Source organism: Aotus nancymaae, unplaced genomic scaffold, assembly GCF_030222135.1.
Source record: "Aotus nancymaae isolate 86718 unplaced genomic scaffold, 86718_ANA_hifiasm-v0.15.2.pri h1tg000029l, whole genome shotgun sequence".
NCBI classification, from domain to species: Eukaryota; Metazoa; Chordata; class Mammalia; order Primates; family Aotidae; genus Aotus; species Aotus nancymaae.
This window is the reverse complement of record NW_026988442.1, coordinates 15,049,260-15,077,222: the sequence shown is the minus strand read 5'-3', so window position 1 is coordinate 15,077,222 and position 27,963 is coordinate 15,049,260. Positions and strand designations below refer to the sequence as shown.

Sequence of the window (27,963 nt, the reverse complement as noted above, 5' to 3'; positions counted from 1 at the left end):
CTGCTCTCTTCTTCCTGCTGCAGCCAGCCCAGCATGCAGGCCATGGGGCCTGCTGGTAGGTGAGGCAGCCGCAGGGCAGGCATGTTTGGAGGCTTAGTGCCAGGGGGCCTGGGAGCCCAGGGCATGGCGGGGCCCCTGCGGGGCCGGGTGGAGGAGCTGAAGCGGCCGTGGTGGCGGGAGAGCTCACCGCTGGTGCTGAGGCACAGCGAGGCGGCCCGGCTGGCGGCCGACGCCCTCCTGGAAAGGGGTGAGGCTGCCTACCTGCGGGTCATCTCCGAGGAGCGTGAGCTGCCCTTCCTGAGCGCCCTGGATGTGGACTACATGACCAGCCACGTGCGCGGGGGCCCTGAGCTCAGCGAGGCCCAGGGACAGGAGGCCTCGGGGCCAGACCGTCTCAGCCTGCTCTCCGAAGTCACCTCAGGCACTTACTTCCCCATGGCCTCTGATGTAGATCCCCCGGATCTGGACCTGGGCTGGCCGGAGGTGCCACAGGCCACGGGCTTCAGCCCCACCCAGGCCGTGGTCCACTTCCAGAGGGACAAGGCCAAGAACATCAAGGACCTGCTGCGCTTCCTCTTCAGCCAGGCCCGCACGGTAAGGGCCTCATCTCTTCATCACTCATCTTACAGAGGAGGAAACTGAGGCCCAGAGAGGGAAGGGAGCAGCCCAAGGCCACTCAGTGACTTAGGGGCAGAATGAGAACCAGTACCTCTGGCACTGTTAGATCGCAAGCTCCTAGAAGGTGCTTGGTACCCAAGAGTAGTATGGATGAGCATAGAACAGGGCATGGGGGTCAGGGACTCCACAGCCCCCCTGAAATGCACGTGAAATGGTGCAGGTTGGAGGGAGGAGTCCTCGCTGCATCTTTACCTTGGAAGATGGTCCACTCCCTTATCAGATTCCCAGAAAGTTTTATGGTTCCAACACTAAGAACTCCAACCTTGGGGAACATCTGAGCCACCTCCTTGACTTATAGAAGAAGAAAATGAGCCCAGAGAGGGGCTTGGGACTTGCCCAGGGAGGTCCAGATGGTGACATAGAGCTCAGGGCTCAGGGAGACAGGGGTCTCCAACTCGAGCCTTGGGGAGCAGTCGCGGCCCTCCTTGCTGGCTCGGGTCCCTAGTTGCTACCCGCCCTCCTGTACCACATCTGCAGCTGGGCCTGAAGCAGGGGAGGGGGCTGGCATGTGGGCCTCTTCCTCACGGCCCTGAGGGCTGGGTTTCGGAACCAAGGAGGAAGGGGGAGAGGAGCTGCTGGGCTCAGTGATGGGGAGCAGGAGCTCAGGAGAAAGAGAACTGGGAGGGCAGGTAGGGTGGTCAGCACCCAGGAAGGCTCTGGCCATACACGAGCACAGCTTCACTTCTGGAGCCCTGGCCTCCAGCTCAGGAGACAAGGGAATGGATGGGATGACCCCTGGCAGGGTTGGAGGTAGGGTTAGGCTCATGCTGCAGAGATGGGAAGCCAGGATGCTGGGATCCCACTGGTACTTCCAGAGTCTCCCTGGCAAGCCTGCCTGTGCCCCAGGCAGGGCAGGGCCAGGCCTGATTGGCATCGGGAATGGGGTTATTAGTGAGGCTGTTGCTGTTGTCCTCACCCCTGCCTCTTTGATCTTTCCTGCCTGTCCTTGTTCCCCCACCCCTGGCCGGGCCTGTGCTGTGAACTAGGGCATCTCCCAGTGCCCCGCCTCCTCAGCCCCCATTTAGACCCCTCTATGCTGGGCCAGGAGCCAGGCTCGAGCACTGGGCTGTCGTGACTCCTAGTAACCTTGGGAAATGCTGCATTTCCCTGCAGCCTAGTGTTTATAGAGCTCTGTTATGTCTTGAGCATTTTCGCATTTAGTTCCCCATAACTCTGAGACATGGCTATCATTATCTCCATTTAACTAACAGATGAGGAAGTTGAGGCTTCCAGAAGTGAAGCGACCCACCCAAAGCTGTATCTCTAGGAAGTGGTAGAGTCCAGGTTTGAACTCAGTTCTGTCTGGCTCCAGAGCTGGAGTGCTATGCTCTGTACCTCCTGCCTCTCTGCCCTGCCTGGGAGAGGAGATTCTCACAACAGATATATGCCATGGGAAGAAAGGCCAGCTGGGGGCTTGGAGGTGCCAGGAGGGCTTCAGGGGCCTCTTTGAGGCAGCCGTTTATATGGGATGGAAGCACAAGGCCCAGCCGAGCCCTCAACTGAGCAAAAAACTTGGATCCATTCGGCATGGGTGCAAGTAAAGGGGTCTGCAGTGTGTAAGGGACCACACCAGACCTCTGTGGCTTCACAGGGAAACTAAGGCAGGGTTAGGGAAGGGCAGTGAAGACCCCAGTAAGTGGCTTGTAGTTCTGACCCTGAAGAAGGGAGCCTCAGATAGTCCCTGGGCTGGAGTTTGTGGGGGGGGGGTGCAAGGAGCTTGCCTGGGAATCGGAATCTGGGTTCTGCCTCTCACTGCCTCACTGCTGTCCCATCTGGGGCTCAGTGCAGAGGGGGCGTTGGACTAACACAGCTGATCCACAGTCATCTTCGTTTTTTTTTTTTTTGAGATGGAGTTTTGCTCTTGTTGCCCAGGCTGGAGTGCAATGGCGGAATCTCAGCTTACCGCAACCTCTGCCCCTCAGGTTCAAGCGATTCTCCTGCCTCAGCCTCCTGAGTAGCTGGGATTACAGGCATGCATCACCATGCCTAGCTAATTTTACATATTTTTAGTAGAGACGGGGTTTCTCCATGTTGGTCAGGCTGGTCTCGAACTCCTGACCTCAGGTGATTCACCCGCCTCGGCCTCCCACAGTGTTGGGGTTACAGGCATGAGACACTGCACCCAGCCCACAGTCATCTTTGAGAATCTGATGACAGATAACACTCGGTGCATGGAAAGATTCACAGAAATGCTTTCAAACAGCTAGGGGTTCAAGACAGTCAAATCTGGGCTGGGATTTGACTGTAATTCTAGCACTTTGGGATTCTGAGGTGGGCAGATCACCTGAGGTTAGGAGTTTGAGACCAGCCTGGCCAACATAGTAGAAACCCCGTCTCTACTAAAAATACAAAAAATCAGCTGGGCATGGTGGTGGATGCCTGTAATTCCAGCTACTTGGGAGGCTGAGGCACGAGAATCACTCGAACCCGGAAGGCAGAGGTTGCAGTGAGCCGAGGTTGCAGTGAGCCAAGTTTGCACTCCAGCCTGGGCAACAGAGTGAGACTCTGTCTTTTTTTTTTGAGACGGAGTTTCGCTCTTGTTACCCAGGCTGGAGTGCAATGGCGCGATCTCGGCTCACCGCAACCTCCGCCTCCTGGGTTCAGGCAATTCTCCTGCCTCAGCCTCCTGAGTAGCTGGGATTACAGGCACACACCACCATGCCCAGCTAATTTTTTGTATTTTTAGTAGAGACGGGGTTTCACCATGTTGACCAGGATGGTCTCGATCTCTTGACCTCATGATCCACCCGCCTCGGCCTCCCAAAGTGCTGGGATTACAGGCGTGAGCCACCGCGCCTGGCAAGACTCTGTCTTAAAAAAAAAAAAAGCCAGGCATAATGGTACATGCTTGTAATACCAGGTACTTGGGAGGCTGAGTTGGGAGGACTGCTTGAGCCTGGGAGTTCTAGGCAGCAGTGAGCTACGATCACACCACTGCACTCCAGCCTGGGTAACAGAGAAAGACAGATATTGACTTTTAAAAAAGACAGTCAAATGTCCCTGTGCCCAAGTTAAGAAGCCCTGGGCTAGGTCGCTGCTAAGAACCCTTCCGGTTCACTTGCTCTTGAAGGCTCTGGCCTCCTGATTTTCAGTCCTGTGTTCTTTTCCTGGGGCAAAGCTTCCTGCCCCAGCCTTGGCTGGATGTGGGCAGTGCCCTGGGCAGCGCTGAGCTTTCATGCGCTTCTCCCCACCCAGGTGGTTGCCGTGGTGATGGACATATTCACCGACATGGAGCTTCTGTGTGACCTCATGGAGGCCTCCAGCCGGCGTGGTGTCCCTGTGTACCTGCTCCTGGCCCAGGAGCACCTGAGGCACTTCCTGGAGATGTGCTACAAGATGGACCTCAATGGGGGGCACCTGCCGGTCAGTGAGGACCAACGGCAGGGCGGGGAATCAGGGAGGGTGGAGGAGCCAGTGGGTGGCCATCAGCACTGGGGGGCAACGGGAGTGGGGGTGGGTTCCCTTAGCTGTCTGGGGTTAGAGACCCCATGGGGCAGAGACATGGCTTGAGCCTCACTCTCTCAAGCTCACCCCAGCCTCCCTCCACCCAGAACATGCGTGTGCGGAGCACGTGTGGGGACACATACTGCAGCAAGGCTGGCCGTCGCTTCACCGGGCAAGCCCTGGAGAAGTTTGTTCTCATCGACTGTGAGCAAGTGGTGGTGGGCAGCTACAGGTGAGCAGGCGCGAGGGGACGAGAGGGGCCTGGGGCTGCGCCACGGGCTGGCAGCTGTAGGTTTTCCTCCACTCGCCCACCCCTTTGGACCTGGACTGAGCAACTGTCACGTGCCAGGCATCGTGCCGGGCTCAGGGGAGGGTGTGGGGCAAGTCAGCCCCAGAGGAGCTCACTCTAGGGGAATGATCACTTTAATACCCTTGGGATAGAAAGTGACTATTTATTGGCCGGGCGCGTTGGCTCACACCTGTAATCCCAGCACTTTGGGAGGGTGAGGTGGACAAATCACGAGGTCAAAAGATGGTGACCATCCTGGTCAACATGGTGAAACCCTGTCTCTACTACAAATACAAAAATTAGCCGGGCGTGGTGGTGCACTCCTGTAGTCCCAGCTACTCGGCAGGCTGAGGCAGGAGAATCAGTTGAACCCAGGAGGCAGAGTTTGCAGTGAGCTGAGATCACGCCACTGCACTCCAGCCTGGTGAGAGAGGGAAACTCTGTCTCAAAAAAAAAAAAAAAAAAAAAGAGAAAGAAGATGACTATTGCACATTGAACTGGAGCAACTTCATGGAACCTCCCCCAAGTGCATTTTACAGGCGGGGAAGTTGGAGCTCTGAGGACAGCTGTGTGCCCAGGCCCACTAAGCCAGGCTAGGGCAAGCACAGACTCTGGAGTCGAAGCTCTGCCCCTTTGCTGTGAGCCCTCATGGTGGTGGGGTTTGGGTCCAGCATGCTGGACCTGGTACGTGTCCCTGGCTGTGACTCCTCCCGACCCCCAGGGTCCTGTACTTTGCCTCCTGACCCCTCCTGTACCTCTGCCCCCAGCTTCACCTGGCTTTGCAGCCAGGCCCACACTAGCATGGTGCTGCAGCTGAGGGGCCACATCGTGGAAGACTTTGACCGGGAGTTCCGCTGTCTGTACGCTGAGTCACGGCCTGTGGAGGGCTTCTGCGGCGGCAAGGACCCGCTGTCTCCCCGGGCACTGCGTCCTCCCCCTGTGGCCCTGGCCTTCAGGCCTGGCATCCCAAGCCCCACTTCCTCCCCGCCCTCCAGCAGCAGCCTCAGCAGCATCAAGCAGTCACCACTTATGGGCCGCTCCTCCTACTTCGCTCTACCAGGAGGTGGTGGTTGTAGTGACACGGGTATGGGGTCCTCGTCCCCGGGCCCCGCCCGCCGTGAGGCCAGTGGCCAGCCCTCTCTGCATCGCCAGCTGTCAGACCCTAACCACAGCTCCCCTCCTGGGCTTTATAGGGCCAACCTGGGCAAACTAGGGGCATACCCATGGTCCCAATCCTCCCCTGCCCTCAACCATAATAGTACCAGCCCCTTGACCTTGGCAGTGGGGTCACCTCTGCTTCCTCGCTCCCGGCCCTTCCTCCAATTCCATCGGGGTGTCCCATCTCTGTCCCGGTTCCCAGAGAATGGGCTCCCAGGAAGCCAAGACCCTACCCCACTGCGGGGTCGATGGTTACCTGGCACAGCCCTAGAGACAGTGGAGGAGAAGGAGAAGAAAGCATCTCCGAGTCAGAGTCGTGGCCAGCTGGATCTCCTTGTCCCCTTCCCCAGAGGCCGAGAAGTGGGAGACCCTGACTCTGGGGTTACCCTTCGGCCTGGAGAGCAGGCCCCAGAGGACAGGAGGTTATCCCCAAGCCAGGCAGACAGCCAGCTGGATCTCCTGCCCCGAGCCCTGGGTACTGGGGGTGCCCCTGAGGCAGGTTCCCCCAGACCTGGTGATCAGGCCCTGGAGGACAGAAGGCTGTCCCTAAACCATAGCCATAGCCAGTTGGACCTCCTGGTGCAGTACCCCAAGGCCCAGGGCTCCAGAGTGCCCTTTGAAACCAGCTCCTCAGCCAGACCTGCCAGACAGAATCCAGATGAGCGACGGCAGACCCTGGGGCACAGCCAGCTGGACCTCATCACAAAGTTCGGCCCATTCCGGGGTGAGGGGCCTGGGCCCAGTGGTCTCCCAATACCAAGCCCTGCTTGCACAGCTGGGGTGAGGTCTGGGGATGAGAAACGGCTAACCCTGGGCCACAGCAAGCTGGACCTCATCACCAAGTATCATCAGCTGCAGGGGGCCAGGGAGGGACCCGAGCCTGGCCTCCTTGGGGGTCCCAAGGGTGGCCATCTCAATGGTGGTAACAATGACCTGGTGAAGGATGAGAAACGGATGACCCTGGGCCACAGCAAACTGGACCTCATCACTAAGTACAACAAGTCCAAGTTCAAGCAGCTCCGAAGCCGCTTTGAGTCTTAGCCGGAGGGTGTGCGGGGGTGCACTGGCCAGGGCAGGCCCCTCCTCTATCCACTGCGACTCTGGACACTCAGGACCCAGAATGGGGAAGGGAGGTGTCTAGAAGCCCAGGTCAGACACACTCTCTGGGCTCAAGATTCTTGCACACACACACACACACACACACACACACCCCCTGACCAGTATCTTCTTGGATCTAGGCTGTGTTTCCAGCCCTGTGCTGGGCATACTGTAGAGCTGACAGATGGATCAGACTCTGACCTGGGGACAGAGATGAAATGCACAAGCTGCTGGAGAACAAGTTAACCAGTGACAGAGGGTGTTAGAAAACAAAGGGCAGAGACTCATGGAGAAGGTGGAGTAGTCAGCAAAGTTTCTTAGAGGAGATGGAGGTGGCCTTTGAGCCAGGCCTTGAGAGATGGGGAGGTTTTGGACAGAGGGAGAAGAGAGTTAGAGAAATTTTTGGTGGAGGGAATCAGGGGAAGAGATGCCCAAGAGAGGACTGAGTGAGTGGGTCTGAGGTGAGCGAGGGAGGAGGAGCAGCATATGTGGATACCCAAACACACACACACACACACACGCATCATCGCCATCATCATCTTGCTGAGTGTCTCTTGAAGTACAGGTTTTGACAGGTCATGGGCCATTTTCCTGAACTTACCACCTGTCCAGGACAGTAAACATGATGTACATCAATAAAGGCAGATTTTACTGTGACTCACAGTGCCTGGTGTATCCTTAACTTTGCGGAGTTACGGGAAGGGCACCCTTTAGGCCAATAATGGGGAGCCCCCTGGAGGAGGGTGAATGCTGAAGGAGGAACTGGGGGAGTCCACGGTCTCCAGGCTACCACTGTGACATTTTGAGAGAACCTGGGACTTTTGCAGATTCTACAAAATGTGGGGCAAGTTCATCCTGTCCAAGCGTGCAGCAGGGCCCTTGGTCCTCATCACTATCCCGGGACAAAAGTTGGCTGCTGAGTGAGTGATAGAGCCCGTGCGAAAGGCACATCGTGGAAGCCAACCAGCACCCACATCTTTGCCCACTCTGGACCCCTTTCCACCCTCTCCCTGAGCCCCTGCTTGATCTGTCCTCCCCTCTCTCCAGCACCTGCAGCCTGGCTGCCTTTCCCTCTCTCGCTGCGCCTCCTTCTCCCTCCTGGAACTCTCTCTATGGGTAGCCTCTTCTAGTCCATCCCAGTCTTCAGCCCCTCATCTCATTCCTAAGCTCTCCACTTCCACGCTGGGCTCCAGACCCAGACTTCTGTCACGCAAGGCACAGCTGGACTCATCACTTTCCCCAAACCTGCCCTTCCTCCAGCTTCATTTCGATCAATACCTCCATCATCAACCCTTCTTCTGCGAGACATCCCTGGCCCCTCCTCTCCCTCATGCCTCACCTCTGAGTAGCCAGAGGTCTAGGTCGATGACAGGTCCTAAAACGCTCCTGAATGAATAATGAATAAGAGAACGCGAGCAGGCTGGGGGTGGGGCCAGGCGGGGTCACCGCCCACAGCGCTGGAGAACTTGAGTCCACCGGAGACCGGAGATAGGAGGGCCGCATGCGTGGCGGGGCGCGCCGAGCTCTCCCGGAAGTCTCCCTGGGCGGAAGTGGAAACGGAAACCTCTTTAGGGAGTCTGAGATACAGTCGTCGCGTGTGGGGCTTGCGGTTATTTGGTGAGCTGGTGTGAGGGAAGCCTGGAAGAAGGGTCAGCTCCCGTCCTGGGTCGGGAGGGGTGGGGGCCTGAAGATTCAGGGCCGGAGGGGCTGGCGGGGCCCAGTGGGCAGGACTCGAGGGCGGAGGGGCCCGGAGGCCGACAAGGGCGGGGTCGCGGCGGGGCCTGAGAGGCGGAGGCCGGCCTACTTAGGAAAGGATCCGCAGGCCTTGAACTCCCTGCTCCGTCGCCCCCAGGCCTCATGGCGGTCCGAGCGTCGTTCGAGAACAACTGTGAGATCGGCTGCTTTGCCAAGCTCACCAACACCTACTGCCTGGTGGCCATCGGAGGCTCAGAGAACTTCTACAGGTGCGGCGGGAGCCCCGGGGCTCGCGGTGGCGGGGAAGGGTACCTGGGAGTCAAGAGCTCCGGCGGGGTGTGGGTGCCAGCCCTTCCGCCCTGCGACTACCGAGTCCATGTCCCTACAGTGTGTTCGAGGGCGAGCTCTCCGATACCATCCCCGTGGTGCACGCGTCTATCGCCGGCTGCCGCATTATCGGGCGCATGTGTGTGGGTAAGGCAGGTGGAGGACGCCGAGGGAGGGAGTGGTCTCCAAGCACCATTAATCACACCCCCGGAGGGAACCCGGAGTGTCCTAGGGATTCCCAGGATATCATATATTATCTCTGGGCACTTTAGAATCTCTCAGGCCAAGCGACAGGAGGTCGGGGGCAACCCTCTAGCAAAGGCTACTGGATAATAGTAATATCAAATAATGTAAAGTGCTTTCACTTGTTCTCATTCCTTCTTTACAAAGACACTGAAAGGTAGGAATTACTGGCCTAACTTGACTATAAGGAAGCTGAGACTTAGCCTCATTGACTCACTAAGTTCCATGCCTAGTTCCTAATATGGAGGAGGATTTTTATCTCTTTTTTTTTTTAGACAAGATTTTTGCTCTTTCGACCAGGCTGGAGTGCAGTGGCAAGATCATAGCTCTCTGCATCGTCAACCTCTTAGACTCAATCCTCCCACCTCAGCGTACCAAGTAGCTAGGACCACAGGCTGGTGCCATCACACCTGGCTGATACTTAAATACAAGGGCCCTGACCGTAGACACGTGGGCTCCCTGGCCTTGACCTCCTGGGCTAAAGTGATTTTCCTGCCTTAGTCCCTTAAAGTGTTGGGATTACAAGCGAGAGCCACTGTACCCAGCCGAGGATTTGTGTCTCATCTCTCTCTGCCACCGTGGGCAAGTTGTTTTCTCTTTCTGAGCATCCATTTCTGTCTCTCTAAAGATTAGCCAAGATTTGCAGTCAGTTATATTGAAATCTTAAATTCCCTTCAGCACATCTCTACCTACCTTCCTACCTGTCGCACTGTTCTTCATGGTCCGTGGTCCCTTCTTTAAGCTGCATCTGTCTCCCATTACTACTGCCTGTTGTTTCTTAGTTTTGCTCATTGAGGTCACTTTTAAAAGTCTGTTTCTTTATTTTTTTACTTTTATTTTAATTTTAAAAAATCTTAAGCCTGTTTGGGAGGCCGAGGTGAGTGGATCACCTGAGGTCAGGAGTTTGAGACCAGCCTGACCAATATGGAGAAACCCCATCTGTACTATAAAAATACAAAAATTAGGCGGGTGTGGTGGTGCATGCCTGTAATCCCAGCTACTTGGGAGGCGGAGGCAGAAGAATTGCTTGAATCCAGGAGGCAGAGGTTGCAGTGAGCCCAGATCGTGCCATTGCATTCCAGCAACAAGAGCAAAACTCCACTGGGTAACGAGCAAAACTCCGTCACACACACAAAAAAAACCAAAAAACACTCTGATCTCTAGCTATGCCCTTAGGACTTGAGCAAGTTCTGACAAGGGAGATTGTAGCTTGGTCCTTGGTGTATTTGATGATGGGCATGACCTGGAATTTCAAAATTGAGAGGTGTGTATTTGTAGTTTGTTCATTCTTGTTGCTGTATGGTGTGTTTTGTGTAAGTATATTCATCCAGAAAAAAAAAAAAAGTATCCATTCTGCTGTGTGTGTAGTGTTATCTCAGTTTTTAAGTAGCAAAATACACAACTAATGCCAAGAGCTCTTCCTGTTAGTTCCCCCCCGCCCCCGTTGATGATGGTGAAATAGGCAGTGTTTGTTGGGCCTCCTGGCTAGTCTCTGGCCTGCCCTGGGTGTTGTAAAAATCAGTGGGTTGGAGGGCTGGGCTATGGGCCTAAAGCTTTCCTGGGAAAGCTGATTGGGCTGGGCTGTTGGGTTGTATCCTCAGCCCCTAGGGCTCAGCAGGCATCTTGTGTATTCATGGTTCACCTTTGCCTCCTGCTCTAATTTGGTTTTCTCTAGGGAACAGGCACGGTCTCCTGGTGCCCAACAATACCACTGACCAGGAGCTGCAACACATTCGCAATAGCCTCCCAGACTCAGTGCAAATTCGGCGGGTGGAGGAGCGGCTCTCAGCCTTGGGCAATGTCACCACCTGCAATGACTACGTGGCCTTGGTCCATCCAGACTTGGACAGGGTGAGGCAGCCCAACCTGACCCAAGCGTCACAGGGCCATCCTAGTCATTGGTCTGTCACTGTTCTTTCTAACGGGCAGGAATCAGGGGTCTCTTCTGTGGTTTATTTTTATATATGGGTCCTTGAATTTCAGGTACTCATTAGAATAATGATAACAGAGGCCTTATGAGTGTCAGAAAGAAGCTGGGGAGGGTATGAATCCTTCAGGATTGGGGAGATTGAACCATCCAGTCCTGTGGTGATTGACTGTTGAACTTTTGACTGTGGGTGAGAGGGAAAAAAGTGACATGGAGACCAGCCTCCATGCATGAGTATTAGGGGCTTCACAGCTGGCCCTGACTCTGCTCTAAGCTGTACTTCCTCCTTTCTCTGCGTGAGGCTTTCATATGAGATACATAGGAGAAATGAGGGGCACAGGGAGCCAAGGCCTGGGTGCTTCTGGGCATGGAGAGCCCTGGTTCTGGGGCTGTAAGTTCTGGACCCTGAACACAATACCTTTAACTGATAGGAGACAGAAGAAATTCTGGCAGATGTGCTCAAGGTGGAAGTCTTCAGACAGACAGTGGCCGACCAGGTGCTAGTAGGAAGCTATTGTGTCTTCAGCAATCAGGGAGGGCTGGTGCATCCCAAGACTTCAGTTGAAGACCAGGATGAGTTGTCCTCTCTTCTTCAGGTCCCCCTTGTGGTAAGCCTTCCTGTTCTCTGAACCCCATCTCCTGCTGAGGCAGATCATTTTGCCCTGTGTTCGGGAGTCTGGGTCATTACCTGCTGCAGTTTGGGACTGGAGCTGCAGATCAGGGAGGAGCAGGGTTTGGGGAGTCCTCACTGAGGAGGGAGAGACTGGTGCCGTGACTCACACTGAGCCCTTTCCTTGGCAGGCAGGCACTGTGAACCGAGGCAGTGAGGTGATTGCTGCTGGGATGGTGGTGAACGACTGGTGTGCCTTCTGTGGCCTGGACACAACGAGCACAGAGCTGTCAGTGGTGGAGAGTGTCTTCAAGCTGAATGAAGCCCAGCCTAGCACCATTGCTACCAGCATGCGGGATTCCCTCATTGACAGGTACCTGGGGTCTCCCCTTTCTTCTGCCCAGGGCTGGGGGTTAACTTGCCTTTTGCGAGTATGGGGAAAAATGTCATCTAGAATGGGAGCCTACCAGTTTGTTCTGGTAGCTTCTCGAGTGTGACAGCATATCTGCATACTGCTGAGCGGATAGAGCCAGAACATTTTTTTTTTTCAGTTCACCATGATATTAAAAAATTTATTGAGCATCTGCTAATCCTCATCTTTGTGGCTTTGTTCAGGGCTAGGATATTAGAGCAGTAGCTGCTTGAGCAGCTTTTCAGAGCTGATCTTGGGGTGAGGGCTGAGGCAGGCACCTCGAGGGTGAGGCGGGCTCTGTGAAACAGCTACTGACTGTGCACTTTCCTTTCTCTTCAGCCTCACCTGAGTCACCTTCCAAGTTGTTCCATGGGCTCTTGGCTCTAGACTTTGGCACCTTCTCCATGCTCCGCCCAATCTGTACTGGATGCTGGCAGGGAGGTGGCAGAGAGCTCACTGGGACTGAGTGGCTGGGCACCCAACCCTTTTCCACGTGTGCTCATCGCCTGGATCTATCATCGTGCAAAAACCTGCTCTGTTGTGCTGGCTGGCAAGCCCTGTGGCTGCTGGCTGAGGGTTCTGCTGTCCTGTGCCACCCCATTAAAGTGCAGCTCCCTCTGGCCATTCTGAATGTGATGTTTGGGGCCCTCAGCCCGTGTACAATCCCCACACTCTCCAGTTGTTCCAGCATTCTGGGAAGATAGGGTGGGATGGCCAGAATACATACCCAGTTCCCCACCTCCACACACGCCATTCCCTTCACCATCATCAGGATGGGAGGCCTCATCCCGGAGCAAGAAACACTCTCCACTACAGTTCTCACGTTTTTATTTTCTTTTTGAGGCACGGTCTCGCTCTTGTCACCCAGGTAGGAGTGTGGTGACACAATGATGGCTCACTGCAGCCTTGACCTCCTCGGCTCAAGCGATTCTCTATCTATCTATCTATTAATTATTTATTTATTTAGTAGAAGCAAGGTCTCACTATGTTGCCCAGGCTGGTCTGATACTCCTGAGCTCTAGTGACCTACCCACCGCCTCAGCCTCCCAAAGTGCTGGTATTTCAGGCATGAGCCACGGCCCCCGACTTCTGCTCCAGTCTTCTTTGTCCTTGAAAGGCTGAGAGTCTGTTCCGACTTTACTCGGAGCGAGGTGAGGCCCCCGTGAGAGCTCTGGGGCATCCAGCTTCTGGGCATTCTGACTGTGGAGGATGGAGGTTGCAGGTCCTTGCCTGGGTGGGCGTGGGGCGGGGCAGCGGCTTCCGAGGGCCCTCCGGGGCCGGGCGCCTTAGAGGCAGAGGAGGCGCAGTCCGTCCCTTTGGCGGGGCGGGGCCTCGAAGTGCTGGGGCGGGATTGGCCGGGTGCGTTCGTGGAGCCCCGTCCCGGAGCCCGGGATCTAGTCCTTTCTTTTCGCTCCAACGCGCGGAGGGCGAGGTCGGTGCGCGGTGACGTCACGACGCCAGCTCCTCCCGTCGCCGAGGTGGACTCCGGGAAACCAGCGGGTGTGGCCGTACGAGGTGAGGGGAGGGCCGGGGCGGGGCCCTAGCGGGGATTACCGGCGACTCAGACCTAAAGGGTTTCTCTTCTTGCAGACCATGGGGGCTCAGCTGAGCGGCGGCCGCGGCGCCCCGGACCCTGCGCAGCCCCAGCCCCAGCCCCAGCCCCAGCCCGCGGCGCCAGAGGACGCGGAGCGGCCTCGGCCTCAGCCTCCGCCTCCGCCTCAGCCCCAGCCCCAGCCCGAACCCGGCCCGTGGGGGCCGCTGGATGATGTGCGCTTCCTCATCGCCTGCACTTCCTGGTACTGACGGCGCCCTCCTAGAGGATGCCGCCCGTCCGCCCGCCGTTCCCTGTGGTTCTTGTCTGCCACGTCTCTGTCTCTTATACTCCCTCGCGCTGCTCCCCAGAGATAGCAGAGAATTCGAAGAGGTTGCCGGGGACTGGAATGAAGTCCCGGCAGGGCCGCCTTCGGAGCCTCGACCCCAACCTGCTTCCCAGCCTGCAGCCAAACCCAGCTCATCCCTTCGTGCCCACCCATCCCTTCTCCGGCTGGCTGGGTCCGGGGCAGCCCTCTCTGTCACTGGCCTCCAGAGGCAGGGCAGGCCTCCTGGTAAGCCTGCAAAGCTGCTGACCTCCTGACCTTGCCTGCTTTCATTAATATATTTATTGCTGAGAACCGTACTCTTGACTATGTGTCCCAGGTCATGGCACCAGGGGCCTTGACTTCTGAGAAACCCGTGCCACAACGACCCTCCCCATACTCTTGAGGGGCGCCGCTCCCCATCCTGGATCCTAAGGAGGCATCATGAGGCTGTATCCCCGGAACCCCAATAACCCTGGGCCTCTAGGGCCAGCCTTTTGTAGAGGGAGGATATCTGACTGCCGGTCTGGCTGATGAAATGCATGGGGCAGCTCCCAGATACCCCAAACCGCCCGGCTCTCCTCCCAGAAGCTTCTTAAGGTCACTCTTGGAACTTGATCTTTGTTTCCTCATCCCAGGGAAATGACACACTCTGTATTTCTGTTTTATTTAGAAATGGTTTAAAAAACATTATACAAAGGCTGATCAGTTTAAAATGTGACTGACACTGAAATGCTGTGATGTCCTCCAGGCTGAGGGGAAGTGAGGCTCTGGGGCCCCCAGTTCTTTGCCCCTCTTTCCACCCTGTCCTGGGGTGATGGACAAACAGATGACCACAGGCAGGAGAATCTGAGATTAGAAGCCTCTAGGCTGAGCCCTCTGGGCCTGGCCCCACATCCCTCACTTCTGCAGCCTGGGCTGCCTGCCTCCATCTCCTGCTCATTCTCAGCTGGCCTACCAGGAGCCAACGGGGAGCCTGGCGGGAGGCGGGGGTGCCTAGAGCTTTCAAGAAGTGAGAGCACCAACCTGAGGAGTGGACAGGGACCAGGAAGTGGGGGAAGGGAGGCCAGGAAGAGGTGGATACAGGAGACACTTCTCATCTCAGACCCTAGAGGGGTCCACAGATGGGGACACAAGGCCCAGCCACCCACTGGATGGCCCGGACCAGTAACAACCTCTCTGTGCTTCATCTGAGGGCACGGTGAGAGTTACCGTCGGCCTCCCAGGGCCTACACGAGTTTCATGTGAGTGGACAGATGTGAGCTAATAAAGTGCTTTGCAAAGTATAAAACACTGTACAAACCTATGAATCACTAATATCTCTGCAGTTGTTCCCTGCCTGTCCCAGGGAGCCTGCCCTTGGCCAAAATGAGAAAAAACAAGGATGATGACAGGGGACACAGCGGACCCACATGGGCACCTCTGGGACAAGAGATTTTGCTTGAGACAGCTCCCAGGGAAGCAGGAGTCCCTGTCTGTGCTACAGGGTAAGCCTACCCCAATCCCAGAGACCACAGGGTTGGGAGCAAGGCTCATGCAGGCTCAGCGAGTAGGGGTGGCATCCAATACCTGGCCAGCACGCTGGAGACTGCCTGACACCTCTTTTTGGCTTTGGCAGAGAGCCAGTGGGCATCACTGAACCCACTGGTCTTGCCTAGGGCTCCTCAGTGACAAGCAGGGCTGCCTCCGCTGCACTGGAGCCAGGCAAGCCGAGCCCTAGGAACTCCTGCCAGAGACTGTGAAGGGTGAGCCAGTGAAGGTCAAAAAGGGAGGCCCCTCAGGTTGGGGCCGCTACCAGTAGGGGTGCCCTTCTCCTAAGAGCAGTGTGGGAAGATGGGCCCAGTGAGCACGGTCAGCAAGGGCCAGCTCTGGGAAAACACTGCTTCTGACAAGACATTGAATCGGCCTCGGGGTAGTTGGGAGTAGGGGCACTGAGCATTTCAGAAGAATGCCCTGGGCCCCTTCCAAAGGACTCCCAGGCTCTGCCACTGTTGGCCCTGCCACCGTCTCCACCTCACCTAACTAGTCAGGCTGAGCCCCAGGCTGCAAGTGACAGGCTGGAGCAAAGCTGGGGACAGGGACAACAGAGGGGAGTGGAGGACGGTCACAAACTCAGATCTGCCTTCAGAGATGGGGTCAGCTTCTGCCCCAGCTCTGTAGCCTCAGGAGCAGGGCTCAGCTACTGGGTTGTATGGGTGCTAGAGTGGCCTTAGCAGCACCTTGGTCCTTGTCGCCTGGGGGAGGGCCGCTATGCTGGCCTCATCACCAAGACAGTCACCTCTAGTTCACCTAAAGCCTCAAGCAGCCTTTGCAAAATGGGACTTTAAACAGTAGTGACAGGACATTTAAATATTCACGATGTGACAGCTGGGTCCTTGTCAGACCCAGCTGGGCCACAGCCCTGCCTGCAGCATGTGACCCTAAATCCTGGGTCCCAGAAGAGACTCTGGCAAGTGGAGCAGGTTTCCTGAGGGATCTGCTGTCTGCCAGCAGGGAAACCCAGGCTTGTTGCCCACTGTGTCAGAAGCAGGGGTCCTGTAGCCTTGGAGGACAGTGGGGTGGGGGTGGGGGGACATCTGACCAGCAGGTGTTGGCAAAAGGGGACCAGGACTGGTGGCATCTCCCAGATGGGGGCCGAGAGCTAGTGCTGGCTTCCCACAGAGGGTGCTGGGTCCCAGCCAGGAATGGAGCTGTGGTGCCTCATGGACACCAAGGGATGCCGTGACCACGGGGGCTCCTCCTGGCATGGTCCCTGTCTCCAGATGGAGCCTGGCCTATTCCCTTAAATAGGGAGTAGTTTACCCAGGACAGAAGGCTGGCAGCTGGGTGCCAGACACCCACCCTGGGGCACAGCGCCCATAATTCCCTGTCCCACACTCAGCCTAGGCCAATGCACCCACCACTTCAGCTGTACGACCCCAGCCTAGGGCCCTGCTGGCCCTGGTGAGCAGTAGCCAGAGCTGCCCCTCAGACCCTGGTGAGGAAGGGCCTGGCTGGCTAGACCGAGTGTACAGAGAGGGCTTTGGGCTGCTCATACCCACTCCTGGACTGGCCGCTTATAGTAGGTGACAGGCTGAGGGCCTGTCTTGTTCTTGAACTGGAAGATGGTGTAGACCAGCACCAGGATGCAGAGGGACAGGATGCAGGGGATGACCACGGCCACGGCATTCACGGAGCCTGGCACATCATTGATGGTCACCATGATGTCCACGTCATCCTGGGGCAGCCGCCGCTCCTTCCGCCGCTCCACCTCCTTCTGGTTGCAGCCCATCCAGTCACGCAGGATGTTCCGTGGGTAGCCTGGCTCCACGCTCAGTTTCTGGTTGTCAAACTTCCAGTAGTCCCTGCCCTTGTAGAAGTAGGTGTAATCTGCAGAAATACAGCCCAGCGTCACTGCTCCCAGACACTTCCGTACCTGCTCTGGGGCAGCATGAGAGGGAGGGCATCAGGCGCTGTGGCAGGGGAGGCAAGGTGGGCACACCTGGAGGTTTGGGTGCAGTGCTTGACTGAGTCATGGAGTGTGAAGCTGCAGAGCGGGGGGTGCCAGGGACCTGGAGTGGCTTGCCTGTCATCTCACAGGTGCTGGGAAACCAGAGGGAGAACTGGGACATGGTTCACTTTGTGCCACCCAGACAGGACCCTTTGCATGCAGCCTGGGTCACAGCTCTGTTACTCTGTGCCCACAGGCCCCCCCACCCTGCCCATGTGGGTCCCATTAAGGCTCAGCCTGGCTCCTGCTTGTGCCAAGAGAGGCAGGGAGCAAGATTTCTCCTTCTGTTGACCGCAAGACACTACCTCTCTGCAATTATGGATTTTTTTTGGCTTGGCACATGTCACTTCACAACGCGAGTCTTTGTGAGTCTTATGGGGGAGGGGTGGGCAGCCCTGCCAATCACTCCCTGGGCAGCCACCCCATGGCTCCAGCAACAGCCTGAGCAGCCCAGCCAGTGGGCAAAGCGGCTTGCTCAGGCTGTCCTTATTGGCTGGGTCCCCACCCTGGCTAGGACTTTCATCGGTCTAGGTCCTTGATGTCACCTGTCTCTGAGGCTTCCCAAAAAGGGAGATCTTGTGTGTAAAGCATCAGGTGTACAAAATAGCCAACAAATAGAGGCTGTGGCCATTGGCTTTCTTATGAGTGATGCCTCCTCGGAGAGCTCTTCGCAGCTGTCTCTAGTCTCTAACATGGCCCCCTCTAGCTCGCTGCTCTCTCCCAGCATTTATTTATTTCCTTTTTTTTTTTTTAAAGACAAGGTCTCATTCCATCACCTAGGCTGGAATACAGTGGTGCAGTCAAAACTCGCTGCAGCCTCAAACTCCTGGTCTTAAGCAATCCTCTGGCCTCAGCCTCCCAAGTAGCTGGGACTACAGGCACATGTCATCACACCCAGCTCATTTTTGTATTTTTTTTTGTAGAGATGGAGTCTCACTGTGTTACCCAGGCTGGTCTCGAACTCCTGGCCTCAAGTGATCCTCCCACCCTGGCTTCTCAAAGTGCTGGGAGTCTTATGCCCCTTGACCTATGCAGGTCCTGTTCATTGCCACGACCCCAGCTCCCACCACACAAGCTGTCTGTTATTATGGAGTAAATGAATAAATCTTGTCAATCCACATAAACGAAAACCCACAAGATGATGATGATAATGATGACTACAATAGCAGCTAAAACATATAGCATGGATTGTGTGCTAGGCATTATTTCTAAGTATGCTACATAATTTATCTTATTTAATCCTCACAAAACCATTATATAAAGGTAGGTCCCATGATTATCCCCATTTTATAAATTAGAAAACAGAAATTAGAGATTTGCTCAGATTCATAGTGAGTGGTACTATAGCGGTTGTGAACCCAGCCATTCCGGCTCTAGAGGCTGTGCTTTTGACCATATCAATGGAGATCTACTTAACGTACAGTCCTGGAGACTCACTCTGCATCTGGCCAGGCTGGCTGCTCCTCCTGAGAAGCTCATAGGCTGGTGGGGAGACAGGCTGTGAGTGACTGATGGCAGTTGTGGGGGCTGGTGGCCAGCATGGCTTCTAGGAGGAGTTCAGGAAACACAAATTTAAAAAGTTTTTCTCTTGATGCAGTGGCTCACACTTGTAATTCCAGGGCTTTGGGAGGCCGAGGTGGGAGGATTTCTTGAGGCCAGGAGTTCAAGACCAGCCTAGCCAACAGAGTGAAACCCTGTCTCTACAAAAATTGTAAATTAGCCAGGCACAGTGGCATGTAGCTGTAATTCCAACTACTCAGGAGGCTGAAGCAGGAGGATCACTTGAGCCCAGGAGGTTGAGGCTGCAGTGAGCTGTGATCATGCCACTGCATTCCATCCTGGGCACAGTGAGACCTTATCTCTTAGAATTAAAAAAAAATTTTTTTTTAAAGAGAGTTTCTTTTCATCTTCTTGCCCTTAAGCCTGTGAAAAGGTGCCTTTGAAACATGCATGCCCATCATTGCTTTTCAGATTTGGTGACTCAAGGAGTCCCTGGAGTACACCTGAGGATAACTATTTGAGAGACGCTGTCTGAAGGAGTCAGGTCAGCCTATGACGTCTCTCTGTTGTGAATCATTCCTGCAGATGAAAAAGAGTGACTTGGCAGCTGGTAAGTGAATTAATGGACCATGTGAATGTGGGGAGATAGGAGGCAACTGTCTCCCTCCAGGCGTTTTCTCAAGCCTGGAGGCTCATGGGTACTGAGGATGCCCGAGAGCACTGATGAAGACCACATAAACCAGCTCCCCATTCCCACCCCAGCCCGGCCTTTACGTACATCCTTCCTTGCTGATGAAGGCCCCTTGGGGGGCCTGTGGGATGCCCTTCCACACGGTGATGGGCTTCGGGTAGCCAGGATCCGTGGCCCGCCGCTCCTCGCTGTAGCGCCAGTACCGCTCGCCTTTGAAAAAGTAGGTCTTACCCACGGGTTCCCAGCGCAGAGCTGTGTCGATACCTTCACGGGGCAGACAGCTGCCCAGCTCCCCCAGGCTGTGGGGGTACCCAGGCTCCACTGTCACCTCCTTAAACACCCAATACTTGTCACCTGTGGCCAAGAGGAGCCCAGGATCAGCTTCTCCAGTCACTCAGTGCCGCCTGCCCATCTTCAGGGTGTCAGGTGAAAACAGCCCTAGGCCTGCCTGATCCCCTCAGCCCCTTGGCCCTTGAGTTTGGAAGGGCAAGAAGCCTGAGGCCAGTCACAGATCGTGGACTACTTCCCTGTGCTGCCTGGGCTCCAAGTCCCCCCTCTTCTGTTTATGTGACCTGCTCTTCTCTCCTCTCTGGTGATCTCAGCCACTCCCATGACTTCACATGCACTACCACCCCTCAAACCTCCACCAGTGACCCCTGACTCCGAGGCTTTCCCACTGGACCTGAGCAGCAGACCCAGAATCCTTGACCTCCCTTGGCCTGTGGGCAGCTCCACATTGGGGCTTCCCAGAGTTCCTCATCTGCACCCCAAGAAGGGCTCCCTCCTCATCACCTTCTGCCTGCCAGGTCCCCAACAGGGAGTCCTCGCCTCACTGTTGATCCTCTCTTTCTCCTCTCAGTATTCAGCCACTTTTTTTTTTATTTTTGAGATGAGTTTTACCCTTGTTGCCAGGCTGGAGTGCGATGGCGTGATCTCAGCTCACCGCAACCTCTACCTCCTAGGTTCAAGCAATTCTCCTGCCTCAGCCTCCTGAGTAGCTGGGATTACAGGCCTGTGCCATCATGCCCCACTAATTTTTGTATTTTTAGTAGAGATGGGGTTTTACCATGTTGGTCAGGCTGGTCTCGAACTCCTGACCTCAGGTGATCCACCCACCTTGGCCTCCCAAAGTGCTGGGATTACAGGCATGAGCCAACATACTCAGCTGAGTATTTAGCCACTTCTGAGGCCCTCTGACTCTCCTGGCAGCTGTCCCCTGCTCTCCAGCTGCATGGCTCCTCCCTGGTTTGGGCCTCATGAATGGCGCTCTCTAGAACCGCCTCAGAAATGGCCAACCTGCCCCTGCCATGTCTGTCACTTCCTGCCTTCTGGCTCTCTGCTGCTCAGAAACGTTCCATGAATTTCCAGCCTTGGCCTAATGGATCAAGACCACATTCTGGCCTGGCAATGAGGGCTCTTCAGGATTTGCCCCCAAATGACCTTCCTGGGCCATTTCTCACAGCTCTCCAAAGTGGGACTTCTGTGGCCATCAGGTGGGTCTTCTAATCCCTGTGAATATCTGTTCCCATCCCAACCCTGCTGCTTTATTCAGCTGTTGTCCCTCTGGAATGCTTTTCTTGATTCTCACTTTCTAAGCCCTGTGAACGTCGTACACATCCCAACCCTACTCCTTTATTCAGCTGTCGTCCCTCTGGAATGCTTTCCTTGCTTCTCACTGTCTGTAGCTCACCCATCTTAGGCCTGGCCCAAGTAAAGATAATTGTCATGAAACAACTTAGCACAGTGCTGGGCACAGGGTGGGCACCTTAGCTCCCTCCCACGCCCTCCCCTGACCTCCCCAGCCTGAGTGACCTCCTCCCTCTGAGTTCTTACAGAACTGACCAGATGGCCTCCCATGGGGTAGTGGGTGGTCTTCAATTGTTTGTCCCACGCTCTACTTCATGTGGGCGGAGCTGGTCACCCCACCAACCTTGGCACATATAGATTTTCAGGCATCACTTTCTGACCTGATCTGTCAGAGGTCAGTGTCTCTGTTACTGCTAGAAGGGCCCTCTGAGGACATCTGCCTCCCACCCTGCCTCTTCCAGTTTAGATGGGAAAAAGGAGGTCCCAAGACCTTGGGCAGGGAGCTGTCCTGCAGCACAGGCGACATTACCTTTGAAGAAGACAAATCTCCCATCGGCCCTTTCGTAGGCTGCGTCAATGCGGGCAGGCAGGCCTTTCCAGAACTGCTCAATCTGCATGGGGTAGCCCTCCTGCACTCGGTTATTGCGCAGGCGCCAGAACCAGCGATCCTGGGAGGAAGCGGGAGAAGGGGAGAAAGGTGTGTCAGGCCCTGCCTCTGAACCCAGGGATTTCAGCCCTGGGGTTTAGGCCCCAGCAGCCCAACACCTTCCCTGGGGCCCAGCCTGGCAACCCTCCACAGAGCCTGTCCATTAGCTGCTTCGGACTTTTAAAGCCTTGGGAGGAAGACGGGATGCCCCTGTCACTCTCTTCATTTCAGCCTCCTGCTGACTGTTGTGGTGGGTGGACCATGAGACAGACAGCAGACAGGCCTGGTGTGGAGGGGAGGTGTGAGGGAGCTGGAAAGGATGAGGTTGGGGCCTGGAGTGGCCACATGAGGGCAGTGGAGTGTCGCTGACATTAGGTCCTCAGGAGAGCAGGAGGCTGGGGTGGTCACTGAGGCTGGGCCCAGTGCCCTTCATGGGGCTGGCTCCATCCAGCAGGGCAAGGATCATGGGAGCCAAGCCATGGGAATTCCCTCGAGACCTGGGCGTGAATTGATATTCCTCCACTTGTGGCTCCATGACCTAGGGCCTCATCTGCAAGCGCAGGTAATAATGGAGAATCATGAGAGATTCTAGGCAAAGGGCCCAGAACAGTACGGGGCACACAGTCCATGTTGAGTAAATGGCAGCTAAATAGTCTGAGTCTGGTAAAAATACCTCTTCTAACTGGCGCCTTGTCCCCACTGCAGCCTCGGGCTGGTAAGCAAGCAATCTAGGCAAGGCCTGTAGCCTCCCAGGACTTCTGTTTTCTTATGTGTAAATGGGGATGATAAAACCCAGACCTGCCTATGAACAGTTCAGTTGGATCAAAGTAGAATGAGTGCAGAAGAAGGAGCATGATTTGTAAAAGATGGTACAAAAGCCAGTAGTTTTAAAAGGTGTTTGACAAAGTACTTTCACATTCAGGTGTGTGACCTTGTTTTGACTTTTATGTCTCTGTTAAGTAGATCTGAGATATATGGAGTCTTAAGAAAGGCCTAGACTTGCCTAGAGCCACTCAGTGAGAAGCCAGACTGGGGCTGACCCACGTTGCCTGATTCCTGCGAGGAGCTCAGCGTGTGCTGGGAGAACTCCATGAGGGGAGTGAGGCAGCCTTCTCCACCAGCCGGCGTGATGGAGACACCATGCCCAGATCCCCTTCAGAGAAGGGCTTCTTGCCCCAGTAGTGGCTAGGAGTGTAACCAGCAGGCAGTTTTCAACTGTTAGCCCCTTTGGGGATGTTCTCTGCTCTGGAGAGCCTCCCTCAATTAGTGGATGCCCTTGCTCATCCCGTGATTGAATGAGGGAGGGGTTATAATATCCCAGATATTTTGGGCCCAGCGTAGGATGACTGGCGGCCAATGTAGCTCCAGAGCTCCCTGCGGGGTTGGCTGAGGCTGCCATGGGCCCACCAATGTTGCCACCTCTCCCTCTTCCCTGTCCTGATTCCTTCTCCCCCTTCCCACAGATGTCGATTCCGAGGGTCCTCCCTAATCGAAATCCTGCATTCCAGACCCCACCTCAGAGTTTGATCCCCTCAGAACCCAACCTACAACACGTCAAGCAGACGGCCACCCTGTCAGTCCATGGCTGAAGGAGGACAGATGACAAGGTATAGCCTGGCCAGGAGCAGCCTCTCAAGCCTTGGCAGGATCTGGAGTCAGATTCAGCCACCATTGACCTAGCCCCTACTTCATAGCCAGGCGTTCACTGGATCTTCACACACTCTTTGCTAAAGGAATGACTCCCCCAGGTTTCAGATAGAGAAATTGAGGTCCAGAGAAGGGAGGTGACTCACTCAGTCAAGGTCACAGACCAGAAGACAGCATCCATACTTCCCCCAGCATTAACCCCTGGGGAGGTGAGTGATCACCCATCTTTCCCTCTCCCTCCTGGAAACAAGTTGATTCACCCAGCAGCACCAGGAAGAGACCCCATGCCCTGGCCACTGGACCAGCTCCCATCCAGGCCCCACTGTAACTGAATCCCAAATCAGGAGCCTTCCCCAGCTCCATGTTGTCGGGGAAGAGGGGGAAAGGCCAGGGGCCAGCTGAGGGGCGCCAATCCATTGGCCCTACCTTAAACACAAACATCTCGCCGCGGAAGAGAGCCACTGTGTTGAAGTTGCCATCACAGATGTTGGGTTTGGTGCCTGGTGTGGATGGCCGGTCCCCAAGGGGTGGCCGAGGAGGCCTGGGCTGGCGCTCATGCTTCCTCTCCGATGGTGAGTGGATCCTGCGGACGGGGAGTGTGGGGAGTGGCCTTGTGGGCTCCAGAGGCTCAGCTGGGGGTCCTGGAGAGAGGGGCTGCATCTTAGAGGGGGGGCAGCCATTCCCTACCTCCCACTGCCATTGTCTCAGCCTCACCCAGGCAGCTCTGAGACAAGTCTGACCCAGTCCAGCCTCCTGTCCCCTCTCCCTGGTTTAACTCCCCCAGTCTTTGAGAAAATGGATGAAAATAGCCATTATATTGTGACTCTTATCTTCCCACCCCCAAATCTGGTATCTTCTCTTTTCTCTCTCCTGTTACAGAGCAATCACGTCCTTCCTTAGGGTCAGCGTCCCATGCCCTCTCTGCCCCCTTCACACACACTGGCCCCACTTCTCACCCCCTTCACTGATTCTCTAACCCACTCTAGTGCAGCTTCTACCCACCACCCACTCCAACCACTCTGCCAAGATCATCCAATGGTGGCTTGACTCAGACTTTGATGAGCACATGCATCATCTGGGGATGTTGCTAAAATCAGATGAGGGCTCAGAGGGCCTGGGGTGGGGCCTGAGATTCTGTATCACTTCACGCTCTCAGGTGATGCTGGTATTGCTAGTCTGAAGACTACACTTTGAGCAGCAAGATTCATAGAAACACTTTTCCTGAAACACTCTCTTGGTGGTTCTCCTGCCTTATGGGCTGTTCCTTCTCAGCCTCCTCTGCTGGCCGCCTGTCTCATCTGCCCTACTCTAAAGGCTGGCATGCCCCGAGTCCTCTTTTTTCTCTCTACATTTTTGTCCTTAGGTCAGTGCTTCTCCACTTGGGCTGCATATTAGGATCAGCTGGGGGAGCTTTTCAAACTCTGGATGTTCAAGAAGCTCCAGTCCAACTATCTAACTATATATATATATTTTTGGAGGAGTCTCACTCTGTCCCCCAGGCTTGAATGCAGTGGCGCTATCTCGGCTCACTGCAACCTCCACCTCCCACATTCAAGCGATTCTCCTGCCTCAGCCTCCTGAGTAGCTGCGAATACAGGTGCATGCTGCCCCACCTGGCTAATTTTTGTTTTTTTAGTAGAGATGGGGTTTCACCATGTTGACCAGGCTGGTCTCAAATTCCTAACCTCAAGTGATCCACCCACCTTGGCCTCCCAAAGTGCTGGGATTACAGGTGTAAGCCGCTATACCTGGCCTAATTAATTTAAATTTAAATGTCATTACTGTGTATGACTAGTGGTTACTGTACTGGGCACCAAAGATGCCAAATAAATATCCCAGCCTAGATTTTTTTTTTTTTTTGAGACAGAGTCTCACTCTCTGACCCAGGCTGGAGTGCAATGGCGTGATCTCAGCTCACTGCAGCCTCCACCTCCAGGTTCAAGCAATTCTCCTGCCTCATCCTCCTGAGTAGCTGGGATTACAGGTACGTACCACCATGCCTAGCTAATTTTTGTATTTTTAGTAGAGACAGGGTTTTGCTATGTTGGCCAGGCTGGGCTTGAACTCCTGACCTCAGGTGATCCACCTGCCTTGACCTCCAGCCTAGATTTTTGACCTGAAGACTGGTGGACCCTGTTGCTACACAATTACAAAAGCTGGAAACCCTGGGGTCATCCTTGACCCTCTCTCCTTCCTCTCATCCCACGTCTGATCTGTCAGCAGAACCTGTTGTTCTACCTTTGGAATAGCTTCTGGGACCCTCAGCCTCCACCTGGTCTTGGCTGCTTTACCTGTGGAGGTCCTGCCTATCCTCCAGGACTTTGGCTGGGTCATCTCCTCCATAGGGAGCCCTCCTCCTATGCCCCATAGCCTGGGGGCTATGGGTGCCTGTGCTGTCTTGACAAGCATTTGCTCAAGTAAACTGGTCTCCCTATCTCACCTGATTTGACCAGAGCAAGAACCTCATATACCAGTGTGAACAGAACTGGGAGAGAGGCATGTAAGAGGCCAGCTTCTAATCTTTCATCTTTTTTTTCCTTTTTTTTTTTTTTTTGAGATAGGATCTCACTCCGTTGCCCAGGCTGGAGTGCAATGGTGAGATCTCGGCTCACTGCAATGTCTGCCTCCTGGGTTCAAGTGATTCTCTTGCCTCAGCCTCCCAAGTAGCTGGGATTACAGGCACCTGCCACCACGCCTGGCTTTTTAAAAAATTTTTTTAATTTTATAATTTTTGGTAGAGATGGGGTTTCACCACGTTGGCCAGTCTGGTCTCGAACTCCTGACCTCAAGTGATTTGCCCGCCTCGGCCTCCCAAAGTGCTGGGATTTCAGGCGAGAGCCACCACACCTGGCCCTCATCTTTTCACTTTAAAGAACAAAGCTCTGGGCCGGGCGCGGTGGCTCAGCCTATAATCCCAACACTTTGGGAGGCCGAGGCGGGTGGATCATGAGGTCAAGAGATCGAGACCATCCTGGTCAACATGGTGAAACCCCATCTCTACTAAAAATACAAAAATTAGCTGGGCATGGTGGTGCATGCCTGTAGTCCCAGCTACTCAGGAGGCTAAGGCAGGAGAATTGCTTGAACCCAGGAGGCGGAGGTTGCGGTGAGCCGAGATCGTGCCATTGCACTCCAGCCTGGGTAACAAGAGCAAAACTCCGTCTCAAAAAAAAGAAAAACAAAGCTCTGGTTATAGTACCCATCACACTGTATCCCTGTTACTCCTGCAGATGTGCGAACCTGCCTGGCTAGAGGTGGACCCCATGGGAGTGCTCAGTCACCATCTGGTGGAGCAGGGAGGGAACGTAGCATGAAGGGAGAGGGAAGAGTGTGGAAGGGGAGGGGTAAAGAAGAGGGAATGGGTGGCCGTCACCTTACTTCTGTCCCTCTCAGTTATAGCCCAGACCCTCCCCTAGGTTTCCCAAGTGTGCCAGGGAAAGCCTTGCCCTCTGGCCAGGCAAAGCCATTGGAAGTCTGTAAAGATCGCACATGGTCAGAGAAACAGCAGCAATGCTGATGATAGCAACAACCCCCTCCCTCATCCCCTGCCCCACGACAGGTAGGCAGTCACAGCCCAGCCCTGAGGAAGGAGCAGTCACCCATCTCCCTGCCACACACCATAGATCTTCTGGATGCCCTGGAGATCATCCTGGGGCAGCTTGAAGTTGTGCGTCTCCATGTACTGGTAGAAGGGTGCCATGATGGCGCTTGGGTCGTTGGAGTGCTCCAGTCCCAGCGCGTGGCCCAGCTCGTGTACAGCCACCAGGAAGAGGTCGTTCCCTGTGGAAAGGAGCATGGGGAGGTGCCCAAGGCACTCGCTTAGATGTGAGTCAGTCAGCCAAGCCATTACCTCAGCAAACACCAAACACAGGCCCTGTGCCAGGCCCCGTGCTGGACACTGGGGACATACAGAGAAATCAGACACAATCCCTGCCTCCCAGGCCTCTCTGCAGCATGGGGACAAGGAGAGAGAGAACACCAGTGAGGCAGAGGGCTCTGGGGGCATTAGGAATGTCTGGAAGGGTCGGGTGGGGATTCCGAGGAGAGAGGGGTCATTTAAACTTGGAGGAAGATGTTCAGGGAAGGCTTCACAAAGGTGAAGCTGAAGCTGAGTCTTGAAGAATCAGAAGTTAGTCAGGAGAATGGATTCAGGGGGCAGGAGAGGAAGGGTGGGGGTGGCATTCTTGGCAGATAGAATGTGATAAACAAGGTCCAGGGACAAGCAGTTTCATTCCACCTGGCTCTGGAACAAAGCACGAGGGGAGGGCTGGAGAGAGATGAGGTCAGCCAGGCTGGCAAGCAGGGCGCTTAATGCCATACAAAGGAATTTGGATCAGCTTCTTGGCTAGTAGGGGGTTTAAGCAGGAGTGGGGTGGTGATACAATGAAATCACTCTGGCTGCATTTGGAGGGAGGATTAGCGGGAACAAGAGCTGGGGCAAGGGGATCCGTTTGGAAACTGGGGTCCAGGTGAGAGATGAAAAGGCGCTGAGGCTGACCAGGCGCGGTGGCTCACGCCTGTAATCCCAAAACTTTGGAAGGCCGAGGCGGGCAGATCACTTGAAGTTAGGAGTTTGAGACCAGCCTGGCCAACATGGTGAAACCCCATCTCTACTCAAAATACAAAAAATTAGCAGGGCATGGTGGCACGTGCCTTTAATCCCAG

At 55.2% G+C, this 27,963-nt stretch overlaps 4 protein-coding genes across 9 annotated transcripts in view; 3 read left to right on the top strand and 1 right to left on the bottom strand.

Annotated features, from left to right (window-relative positions):
* Positions 1 to 81: 81 nt before the first annotated feature.
* Positions 82 to 6,744, top strand: FAM83C (family with sequence similarity 83 member C). The gene is made up of 4 exons (XM_012455116.2): positions 82 to 594; positions 3,874 to 4,041; positions 4,230 to 4,354; positions 5,179 to 6,744. Exons 1-4 carry the CDS (start codon positions 82 to 84, stop codon positions 6,608 to 6,610), a joined length of 2,238 nt encoding a protein of 745 aa, XP_012310539.2. The 3' UTR covers positions 6,611 to 6,744.
* A 1,433-nt stretch (positions 6,745 to 8,177) lies between these two features.
* On the top strand, positions 8,178 to 12,517 carry EIF6 (eukaryotic translation initiation factor 6). Of its 2 annotated transcripts, none has more exons than XM_021665865.2 (7): positions 8,178 to 8,284; positions 8,520 to 8,631; positions 8,751 to 8,836; positions 10,608 to 10,783; positions 11,291 to 11,467; positions 11,661 to 11,842; positions 12,221 to 12,517. In XM_021665865.2, exons 2-7 carry the CDS (start codon positions 8,525 to 8,527, stop codon positions 12,228 to 12,230), a joined length of 738 nt encoding a protein of 245 aa, XP_021521540.1. In that variant the 5' UTR covers positions 8,178 to 8,284; positions 8,520 to 8,524; the 3' UTR covers positions 12,231 to 12,517. The 2 variants fall into 2 exon arrangements, with proteins under 2 accessions (XP_021521540.1, XP_012310544.1); XM_012455121.2 differs by having other exon boundaries at positions 8,218 to 8,316.
* An 881-nt stretch (positions 12,518 to 13,398) lies between these two features.
* Positions 13,399 to 25,818, top strand: MMP24OS (MMP24 opposite strand). The gene is made up of 4 exons (XM_064382346.1): positions 13,399 to 13,986; positions 19,199 to 19,337; positions 23,115 to 23,870; positions 25,166 to 25,818. The coding sequence occupies exon 1, from the start codon at positions 13,475 to 13,477 to the stop codon at positions 13,682 to 13,684; it is 210 nt and encodes a 69-aa protein (XP_064238416.1). The 5' UTR covers positions 13,399 to 13,474; the 3' UTR covers positions 13,685 to 13,986; positions 19,199 to 19,337; positions 23,115 to 23,870; positions 25,166 to 25,818.
* The window catches only part of MMP24 (matrix metallopeptidase 24), a 47,695-nt gene continuing 34,099 nt past the window's right edge, over positions 14,368 to 27,963 (bottom strand). For 3 of the 5 annotated variants that reach the window (XM_064382343.1, XM_064382344.1, XM_064382342.1), the window contains 5 exons: positions 26,917 to 27,078; positions 23,725 to 23,939; positions 21,535 to 21,673; positions 19,506 to 19,772; positions 14,368 to 17,106 (listed from right to left, as the gene is read on the bottom strand). In XM_064382343.1, coding sequence (XP_064238413.1) covers positions 16,769 to 17,106; positions 19,506 to 19,772; positions 21,535 to 21,673; positions 23,725 to 23,939; positions 26,917 to 27,078 — 1,121 coding nt within the window. In that variant the 3' untranslated portion in view covers positions 14,368 to 16,768. Of the gene's footprint in view, positions 17,107 to 18,339; positions 18,774 to 19,505; positions 19,773 to 21,534; positions 21,674 to 23,724; positions 23,940 to 26,916; positions 27,079 to 27,963 lie in introns of those variants that run through there. The other 2 variants (XR_010344531.1, XM_064382345.1) reach the window with 2 other exon arrangements.